Here is an 11,018-nt window from a genome sequence, read left to right as displayed (position 1 = left end):
CAGTTGTACCCAAGTATGTGGACACGAAAGATTCAGAGGCAAGTCTTGTGTCAAAACAGTTCTAGTGAACATACATCCGGAACGTAACCCAGAACGCAACCTGAAGGCTTATGCTCTCATCGATGATCAAAGCAACCGATCATTAGCAAGGTCTGAGTTTTTCGATTACTTTGGGGAGAATACTCAAGAAATAGAGTATATGTTGTCATCATGTTCAGGACACATCTCAACCACTGGGAGACTGACATCTGGGTATGTTATTGAGTCCCTTGATAGCAGCACTAGTCTTCCATTACATACACTGATTGAATGTAACCAAATTCCCAATATGAGAGAAGAGATTCCTACACCAGAAGTGGCCAGATATCATGAGCACCTCAAGGATATAGCAGATGAAATACCACCTTACGATCCAGATGCCCCCATTTTGCTTCTTATTAGCAGAGACATGATAGCAGCACATCATGTATTGGACCAAAGGATTGGACGCAGCAACACCCCCTATGCTCAAAAACTAAGGCTTGGATGGGTCGTCATTGGTGAAACATGCTTAGGAGCTGCCCATGAACTCGAAATGATCACCACCAACAAGGTTCACGTTTGAAGTAGTTGATGTCCTTCCATACTACAACCATGCCCGAATGATTTTGAACTCAAGACTAGCATCGTTTGGGAAGAGTCAGATCACGTCATTGGAAAGGATATATTCTTAAAGACCAAAGATGATGACAAAATTGGTACATCAGTTGAGGATAGAAAATTCGTAAAGCTCATGAGTGGCAGCTTTCAGAAGAATTTACATGAAAACTGCATCGCACTTTTACCGTTCAAGTCTAAGCGACCAGTTTTGCCAGACAACTATGAACAAGCACTACAACGAGCTAAAAAGTTGCGAACCAACTTGAGAATGAACCCAGATAAAGAAAAACAGTTCTGTGCATTTATGGAGAAAATATTTGAAAAGGGCCATGCAGAGCCAGCTGCTCCATTGAAAGCATATGAGGAACGATGGTATTTACCCATATTTGGGGTATTTCAGCCTAAGAAATATAAGATTAGAGTTGTTTTTGACTCGTCAGCAAAGTTCCTTGGTGTTTCATTGAATGACGTATTGATTACTGGCCCTGACCTGACCAATAGTCTGATTGGTGTACTCCTGAAGTTTAGGAAGGACAGAGAAGCAATAACAGCAGACATCGAGCAGATGTTTTTCAACTTCTATGTGCATGAAGAGGATAGAAACTTTCTACGATTCTTGTGGTTTAAAGACAACAACATTGACAATGAACTTGTTGAATTTAGAATGTGTGTCCATGTGTTCGGCAATTCGCCGTCCCCTGCAGTTGCCACCTTCAGATTGCGGAAATCTGCATGTGATCACCAATCGCCTGAATTCTGCAATGAAGTGTGTGAATTGGTAAACAAACAATTTTACGTTGATGACGCGCTTGTGTCCTTACCTGATGCAAAGTCAGCACTTGAACTTATAAAGAAAACTCAAGCTGTCTTGAAAGAAAATGGAAACGTACGACTACACAAAATTAGGTCCAATAGCAGCGAAGTGTTAGCAAGTTTCCCTCCTGAGGACTGATCAGAAGATGTACTGAATATGGACTTCAGCGACCAAATTAGATGCCTTGGTCTCCTATAGGACATTGAACACGATGCATTTACTTACCAGTTATCATACGATGTAAGGCCATTTACAAGAAGAGGAGTCTTATCCACCATAAACAACATATATGAACCCCTTGGGTTCATTGCACCAGTGATTCTTGGAGGCCGGATGGTTCTCAAGAAAGCCATGAACAGGACTGGGATGATCCTCTCCCAGATGACTTACATGCTGAATGGGAGAAATGGAGAAGATCCCTATTTAGCTTGGAATCCCTCAGAATTCCCAGAATGTTTGTGGACATACAGAACGTCACCAGAAGTGAGCTACACACTTTCTGTGATGCGTCTCAAGATGACATAGGAGCAGTGACATATGTTAAGCTGTACAATGTACATGGACAGTCAAACTACGGATTCGTGATGGGCAAGTCCAAATTAGCTCCTCACCACAGCAGCACGATTCCACGGTTAGAACTGTGTGCAGCAGTACTTGGAGTAGAAATAGGAGGATTTGTGGCAGATCACCTTAATATACCTACAGAAGCATGTTACTTTTATACAGACAGTCGAGTAGTTTTAGGCTACATATACAACGAAAGTCGACGATTTCATGTTTATGTGGCTAACAGAGTCGACAGAATCAGGAGAGCTACCTTCCCAAGCCAATGGAACTTTATCGCTACAGATTGCAATCCAGCTGATCAGGCAACCAGATATCAAGGAGCTGACAAAATTGCTGACAGTATGTGGTTAAAAGGACCATCTACACTTCAGTGTCAAGGTCAAGACTTCTTCAGTCTCGTCAATCCAGATGAGGACAAGGAACTTAAGCTAAATGCTCTTAAAACAACTGTGTCCAAAAAGGAGGGCATAGGTTCAGAACGCTTTACCAGATTTTCATCATGGCCAAAATTGGTGACAGCGATAGCTAACCTCAACAAGATGGCTATAAAATATAAGAAAGAGAGTACCACAAAAAACCCTCTCACATTTTACAAGGAAGCAGAACAATTTATCCTGAGAACAATTCAACAGGAATGTTACTACAGTGGGATCAATTGTCTGCGCAGTGGCAAGGCCATACCAGGGAGCAGCCCCATCGTAAGTCTTTCTCCAGTGCTTGATGGTGAAGGAATATTGCGAGTTGGCGGACGCCTGGGACGTGCCAATCTCCCTACAGGAGAGAAGACACCAGTGTTAGTGCCTGGAGAGCACCATATAGCTAAACTACTTGCCGTGTACCACCACGGATCTATTTATCAACAAAGGCGACATCTGACTGAAAGATCCATTCGACGTGTTATTGGATTACAGGCGGAGAGCGTCTCACATCTTCCATCCTTCACAGCTGCGTACAATGCCGAAAACTCCGAGGCAGGGCAGAATACCAGAAAATGTCAGATCTCCCGGCATAGCGCCTCACACCAAGCCCACCATTTAGTTATGTCGGAGTTGATGTATTCGGTCCATGGACCATTGTAACCAGGAAAACAAGAGGAGGCAGTGCAAATTCCAAACGATGGGCAGTCATGTTCTCATGTCTCGTGACACGCGGGGTGCATATTGAGGTCATTGAAGAAATGAGTACCTCCTCCTTTATAAATGCCCTACGGAGATTCATAGCTATCCGTGGACCAGTCATGGAGTTCCGGTCGGATAGGGGAACTAACTTTATAGGAGCGACTGAAGACTTAAGAATTGACACAATCAATATTGAAGATGGACCTACCAACCGCTTCTTGTTTAACAGTGGAACTATATGGAAATTCAACGCTCCTCATTCGTCACACATGAGCGGTGCCTGGCAACGAATGATTGGAGTCGCACGCCGTATACTTGACGCAATGTTCAGCAACCTTCCTGGCAAAGGTTTAACACATGAAGTTTTGTGCACCCTGATGGCAGAAGTTTGTGCAATAATGAACTCAAGACCCCTTGCAGCAGTATCCTCAGATCCCGACTCACCAACCGTCCTGTCCCCTGCAACAAAACTCACTCAAAAGACAGGTCAGTGTGTGGAGTCTTTTCCACAATTTGGAGTTAAGGACATGATGAAGTCACAGTGGCGTCAGGTGCAAGCCTTAGCAGAGCAGCTCTGGAACCAATGGAGGGACAGATACTTGAGAACGCTACAAGCGCGTCAGAAGTGGAACTGTGAGCAGCCCAGTCTAAAGAAAGGAGATGTTGTGTTGATGAGAGACATGGAGGTTCCCAGAGCGCAGTGGCCAATAGCTGTCATAGAACAGCGTTTTTCGAGTCAAGATGGCTGGATTAGAAAAGTGTCTGTGCGTGTGATTAAGAATCAGAAACCGTGTTTTACACTAGACCCATAACTGAATTAGTTTACTTGTTTGGCGAATCATAATTGTAAACGTACTTGTAATTGTGAATGCTTCATTTGAGTTAGTTTATGTGATTTCTAGTAGAAATCAAGCGGGGAATGTAGTGGAACAGTTTCATGAACGACTTGTCTATTACTGTTTAAGACATTTTACGTACGAGTTATGTATGTTTGTTATTGAAAGTAAACTGCACAGCGTGCACACGCTATTGTACATGCAACTTTAGCAACTAAATTAGTCCACCATAGAGTAAGTTAAATTAACATCAGATGTCACTTATCAGTTATCATCACCTTTTAACTCATACACATTTCAAGTTTCATGATTTATTTACTATCAGAAAACATATATTGTGGTATACATAACTCCCGCCATTTTTGTAATCGTAACTGTGTCGTTTATACATTTAATGTTTGTACCCAGTTTGTGATGTTCATTTTTGTTTATTGTAGTATTTTACCTCTTCCGAGAGTCTGTGGAATAAACTATAAAACACACAAAATAGTTATACATCACAGCGCACGAGCAGAAGCGATAAAATATTCAGGCGAACGAAACAAATTAGATGTGTTGCCGAAATAATTGCATTTGAAAAAGTATTCGTATGAAATTCGCAAGATCTAAGCGAGCGTTGTGCGATGTAAACCCATTCAATCTTGCGTCTATATTCGACTGTTGTACAATGAAAGCGACTGTTGAAAGATAATGCGATAGAATCGCGTGAGAGACAAGGTGATCGGACGATTGAACGTGTGCCAATGCGATCATGCGTTCCATGAATGAATGCTCGTGCGAGTCGAATGGGGTACATATACCACCAATTTCCGACGCTCTTCAGTAGACATAGTTGAAAGCGAGAGAACATACCACCAAAGAAGAAACAGATATGCAACATCATTTATTAGTATACCTCAAAATGATTATTCTATCATATCTAATTGGTCTAGAAACTCACGAGACAGGGCGATTTCATAGGAATGAAAAAGTCGGTAAGAGCATACAATGTAGGCAAATATGATTATATCAAAAATATTTAATCATTATGATTCATCTTAACTATCTATGATTCGAAATTATCGAGGAAAAGTGGGACAGTAACATAGGAAATAAAACAATCAGGACGTTACATGTATTGCTATTGAAAATTCGAACAATTTTTAGAAATCAACGTATTTTGTATAATCATATGTTGTTCGGTATAATAAAACGTTTATTGCATTAATGTTAAGGGAATATGAATATTTATCCCCACCCCCACCCCCCGTAAAAGAAAATTTCCCTCTGGCGAAGCCCTCAGGGAAAATGAATTTTCTTGAAGAATTAAATCTCCATATATCCCTTACAATCATGCAATAAATGCATATTGCCAATTGTGGTCTGAGACAGAGATTCTTATACAGGGTATATATATTAACTAGTGGCAAAGCATGGTATTTTGAGGCCGATAAGTCGTGCAATGATAGTAAAACGTTGAGCAACAGTCTCATGATTGCAAAACACACGCATCTACAGCAGCGATTCATCTTACGATCTTTAAAAATCGTGCATCACTCATGCAAGAACACAAAACGTTATAAAACGTTCGTACTGATGTTCGTGCGTTGCACTGTGATGATTTGAAGCGCATTCGGTCGCGTTTGAATATTGTGCATGTCCACTATTTTGAGGAGACTTGATGCGAGCACTACAACACATGCGAGAAATGCAAGAAAAGATACCGCCCAAGAAATTGACAAAATAACAACAGCGAAAATTAAGGCCAGTTTGACCTGAAACAGATATTCAGTGTTAATCGTTTAAGGGATCCCCCGGAACTATTTGGCCCATTTTATATCTACCTTATTTGCACTTTTTCAGTTAGCAGATAAAGACTTGGCAGATTCGTATCTTTCACATCATTCCTTTCTTACAATAAAATTGTTGTGACGAATTCAAGATGACGCACATCGTAAGAAGAAGCTGAGAAAATAACACTGAATCCAGTGTATACTAGTAGCAAATCTTAGAGACCGAAAAATCTGGCAATGAAAGTAAAACATTGCAAGATTACTTGAAACACGTTTAGCGATCGTCTCATGGTTTCACAATTCACGCACAAACAACTGCGATTTATCTTACGATCTTAAATAAACGTGCATCACTCTAGATCTTGCGAGTACCAAAACGTTGTAAAACGTTCGTATTAATGTACATGCGTTGCATTGCAATACTTTGGATCGCATTCGGTCGCGTCTGAATAGTGTGGTTGTCCTCTATTTTAAGGAGACTTGATGCAACCACAAAAACGCATAAGAAAACTTGTGCAATATATGTAATAGCTCATGCGAAGCCAAAAATATTCGCAAAATCTATTTTTGTATAATTTGTAAAGTGCTCTTGCGCTTATTATGAAAGGGACTTTAGAACACCTACAAAATGTCAAGAGCTTAACTTTTGGACCATCACTTTCCATTTGCACATTTAAAAAAAACAAATAACAGTGATAATTTATCAGAAACAGCAAAAAGAAACAAAAAGAAACAAAAAGAAACAAAAAAATCACAATTGTCGCACTGCGCGCTGGCGAGCTGTGCTCGCTATAAATCATTTTTAAGTCTTACACACTTCACCAAAGTCGTAAATATATTAATGAATCCGCTCCATCGACTAAAATAAATATGAAAATGAAGCCAAGGTTCGGACGGGATCGTGAAACCGTCTGATATTCTCAAGTTCTTCAGTAATTGTCACAAGAAAATGAATATATATCGAGATTGGTCTTATCGATTACAAAGTTATTGATTAATTAATGCTAATCGAATTAAAAAATAAGTTCCGATAAAAAATATGAGGTAGGTTCAACATTAATAATATTATACAGTTTTTCCGATCCTGATTTATCGGTATTGAAGCAGAAAATAGCGAGTCAATAATTATATATATGGAAGTAAAAATATGAGCTATAATTATGATTTCAAACATTTTTAGTATTACATTATCACTAACTACTCATGTTTGGAAAAATATTCTGAACTCTTGCGACACCGTAGGTACTGGCACGATAACAGTTTCTCACTAATGCGTGCGACTTAAAGAATCCTGTATATGAAAAACATGCATGAACATAATGTACAATTTTGTTTATCGTCTAGTTATTGTTTGTAACGTATATTTAGAAATCATGTCAATGTATAATTTGGAGGTAATAGTAATCACTCTTTCCTTTTATCTACTTGGTACTATTTCATGACCATTTTTGTTCTGGGTCGTTTAAATATATAACTTGAAATAGGAAGTTTTAATTTTTTTTAAAAGTATAATCGTATGATTACATCATTTCTGAATCATTCTCAGGAACCAACATCCAGATAGTGACTTTCTGCGTATTTAAATTCATTCGTGTTCATTACATTGAATCGGACCACTAAAGATTTTGACTTTTAACACCTTTAAAACACATACAACAGTATTAAAAACAAAATCGCCGATAGGAACATGATAAGAACATGAAATGGTGTTTTTATTAAGTTGTACATTGGGTTAACTTCTTTATTTACAATCACATCAACCAAGTATGATTCCCTCTATTTCTAAAGAAAATTATTTGTAATTCACAGCTCTGTTGAAACTGACAGGACTGAAATAGACACGCTCCGTTTATCAATTGATCCAAACATTAATCGACCTAGCTAGGAAAAATTTGGACTGCACGAAAGAATCATGATGATGTCAGACTAAACCTCCCATTTAAGATGATTTATCCTTTCCGTTCATTTAACGTATTGATGTACATTAAGAATGATTTAGTTAATTTTACCTACTCTTTACGAACAATTCATTAATCTGTTAAAATGAGGATGTAAATAGAAACAACAAAATATGTTCATTGATTATTCATACGGGTAATGACGGCAGCGATCATCGCAGAAAAAAATGCATCGCTTGGGCGTGTTATGTTAATTATATTTATTTATTTATTTATTTATTTATTTATTTATTTTTTATCTTTTTTTGCAACGTTACCATCTTCATACCGTTCATAAATCGCCAGAGAAAGCATTTATTTATTTCATTTGGGCTTACTATACACTCCAAGTTTTGCCTTTCCAATTCATAAAAACCAGGTGTGAATCATAGCTCTATTAATACTGACAGAGCTGAAACCCTCACGATCCAGTTCTAAACATTAAATCCATCGGTCGAAAAAAATCATGGGCAGAGATAAAAAAAAAATATATATATGCGGAAAAAGTTAGATTTAGCGCATTTTCAACAAATTCCCATAGTGCCTTCTAAAAATTTGATAACATTCAAGACTACATAGGAAATCGGGGCTGTTAATATTTTTGTCATCTAAAAACAATTGATATAACAGTAAAATTTCATGCAAGATATTTCATCAAAATATATAGGGTTGGAATAATTAGATTCGGCCTCGTTAAGAATAAAAACAAGGAACTGTGTTTTAAAGGGCATATCAGATTCATTTTGTACATGTAAATGCAGCGTTTTATTTAATATTAAGAGTGTGTGAGGAAGCACAAGCACTTGTTAGCTAAACTTATGAGAAATTAAACAATACAAGTATTTATCGAATCGGTGAGATTTGTGCAGAACTGCAGATTTTTATCTGTCTTATCTTTAGATAGATTTTTACTGTCTTCTTTCAGCTTATTTAACCAGAAATGGTTTACTGTAGTTACTGCATGTTTAGTAATTTACTAGAAAATGATTCAGGAAAATAAGTTTAAAGTTAAAACAATACCGGCAACGGTACTTGATGAATTAAGACGATTCAAGTACATGTATTTGTTATGTTTATTTTTTTTTTTTTTTGCTTTCTTAATCCACGAACTATTAGCGTAGATTCATACATATTTTTAAACGAGAGGAATTAATATCCGCGTAAAATCGCGAGAAGCGCATCTTGCGAATTTTAAAATCTCGCTTTTATTTTTGGACATATGTAACCTACATTAAACTATGATAAACTATGATAGGTGAAGCAGACACGTGCACATAAAATTAATAGCAAAATATTTCTGTAAAACTTCACCAAATCATAGCCAATTTGGAGCAATAAGCTAATATGGAGAAAAACAGAAATGCATGTAGTTAAAGCTATACACGCTATAATTTACGTCAATTTTGAATGACAGTGAAAACGCATGTGCTTGTCTACTTATAAAAGTTATCCTTAATCTGTAAATTACAATGGTGAATTCCATCTCGTTACAAAGATATAGATTTTTAATTGTTTATTTTCCTGCCAGGAAAATATACCTTTTCATGAATATTGATAAAGGAAGAGCAAACCGACCTCATTGCGCATGTCCGCGGAGAACTAGGTAGTCGTTATTGTTTGCCTAATTAAATATCCAACTTGATTTTTAATATGCTTAACAGTTGTTAATTTGAAATACAAACATGTATAATGAGTAAAATACGTTTGTCATTCACGATACCCTTACTTCTGCATTAACACTTATAGGATCTATAAATAGCACACAGGGGAAAAACACAGGTCTACGTCATTTTTTTAAAGGCAGTATTTATATCTACTCACAGGCTTGTATTTTTTTCTTTTGTTTGTACTCGTATATCGGACAAATTTATGCTTTACTGAAGATATCCTTTCCTTTGTGAAACTATCACAATTATGAAGATGTTGACCCTTCACCAGTTTTGGTATGATAGGCTAAATTTAGCTGTCGATATCACGTGATAGATTGATATTCACGAGGAGGCATTACTTTCCTGGCAGGAAAATAAATATTTTTTATTGTTTAATAGTTGATATATTTGTTACGTGATCGAATTGAGCATTATAATTAACAGCATAAAGGTAACTTTTATTAGTAATCAAACACATACATTTTCCCCTTTATTCAAAATTGACGCAAATTATAGCGTGTATAGCTTTAATCAAATCTGTGTGCAAATAGAGTATAATAAGTGATTATTTAAAATAATGTGAAAACTAAATTTAGAAAAAGGTATCAAAACTATACGCGATGAAAATGACAGGTTGTATATTTTACGCTTTTCAGACGACGTTATTACGTAACGTCATGTTTGTGACGTTATTTCTCTGTTTTGTCAAATATGTCATAAGCACCCTTTTCTCATGGGCGCAATCATATACTATTGTTATACTTTCATGTTAAATACTGAAATCTGATTGGTTAAGACGCAGTTAATAATATTTACTATTACCCTCAGCGTTAGCAACGCACTTGGCAACGGGTAACATTAAAAAATGTTACATGCGCGAAAATTATGCGCGTACGGTTCGCTGTAGAATTCACGTTATTCCTATATAAAAGCAGTAACATTTTCTTAAAAATTTTAAAAAAGACATTCAGTATAACAAAATAAATAGTGCCTGTTTGGGAGGATAACAGTTGAAATTGACACCCCTCGAAAACCATTGTCAACCTCCGCTTCGCGTCGGTTGACAATGGTTTTCTCGGGTTGTCAATTTCAACTGTTACCCTCCCAAACAGACACTATTTATATAGTAGCAAAGCATGGAATATTGAGGATGATAAATCATGCAATAATAGTACATCGATGCAAGATTACAACGTTATGCACGTTATGCAACAGTCTCATGGTAACAAAACACACGCATGGACCTCTCCGAGAATTATTGTACGACCTTTAAAAATCGTGCTTTACTTTTGCGAGTACACAAAACGTTGTAAGACGTTCGTATAAATGTTCGTTCTTTGCATTTACGATAATTTGGATCGCATTCCGTTGCGTCTGAACAGTATGAATGTCCACTGTTTTGAGGAGACTTAATGCTATCACTTTAACGCATGCAACGAATGCGAAACATCGTGCAACGTTTGCAAGAGTTCGTTTATAGCTAAAACATTTCTAATGCAAAGTGTTCATGCATCAATTGTGAAAGGGCTTGAAACAATCAACAAATAAAACTAAAGGTACTTGATATTTTTTTTATTAAAAGTTGGAATGTAGGTTTATCACTGTAAACCAACTTTTATTCGCGTGCGAGAAGTTTTCGTGAGTTTAGCGAGAGCCTTGTTGTCGCAAAAAATTAATAATAGTCGT

At 37.1% G+C, this 11,018-nt stretch overlaps 2 protein-coding genes across 2 annotated transcripts; both read left to right on the top strand.

Moving 5' to 3' along the window:
• Window positions 1-772: 772 nt before the first annotated feature.
• LOC136275074 (uncharacterized) lies at window positions 773-3,099 on the top strand. Its single transcript, XM_066083363.1, has 2 exons — window positions 773-1,563; window positions 1,770-3,099. Exons 1-2 carry the CDS (start codon window positions 773-775, stop codon window positions 3,097-3,099), a joined length of 2,121 nt encoding a protein of 706 aa, XP_065939435.1.
• A 98-nt stretch (window positions 3,100-3,197) lies between these two features.
• Window positions 3,198-3,950, top strand: LOC136275073 (uncharacterized). The gene has a single exon (XM_066083362.1). It carries the CDS (start codon window positions 3,198-3,200, stop codon window positions 3,948-3,950), a length of 753 nt encoding a protein of 250 aa, XP_065939434.1.
• Window positions 3,951-11,018: the final 7,068 nt, after the last annotated feature.

Source organism: Magallana gigas, chromosome 4 (genome assembly GCF_963853765.1).
Source record: "Magallana gigas chromosome 4, xbMagGiga1.1, whole genome shotgun sequence".
NCBI classification, from domain to species: domain Eukaryota; kingdom Metazoa; phylum Mollusca; class Bivalvia; order Ostreida; family Ostreidae; genus Magallana; species Magallana gigas.
This window is presented reverse-complemented; position numbering and strand designations above follow the sequence as displayed.

Bases quoted from the DNA above. Each gene is read 5' to 3' on its own strand.
- LOC136275073 (XM_066083362.1), top strand. From the start codon at position 3,198: ATGAGTACCTCCTCCTTTATAAATGCCCTACGGAGATTCATAGCTATC.
- LOC136275074 (XM_066083363.1), top strand. From the start codon at position 773: ATGAGTGGCAGCTTTCAGAAGAATTTACATGAAAACTGCATCGCACTT. The intron at 1,564-1,769 runs GTTAGCAAGTTT...TCATTGCACCAG, and splicing joins AGGTCCAATAGCAGCGAAGT to TGATTCTTGGAGGCCGGATG.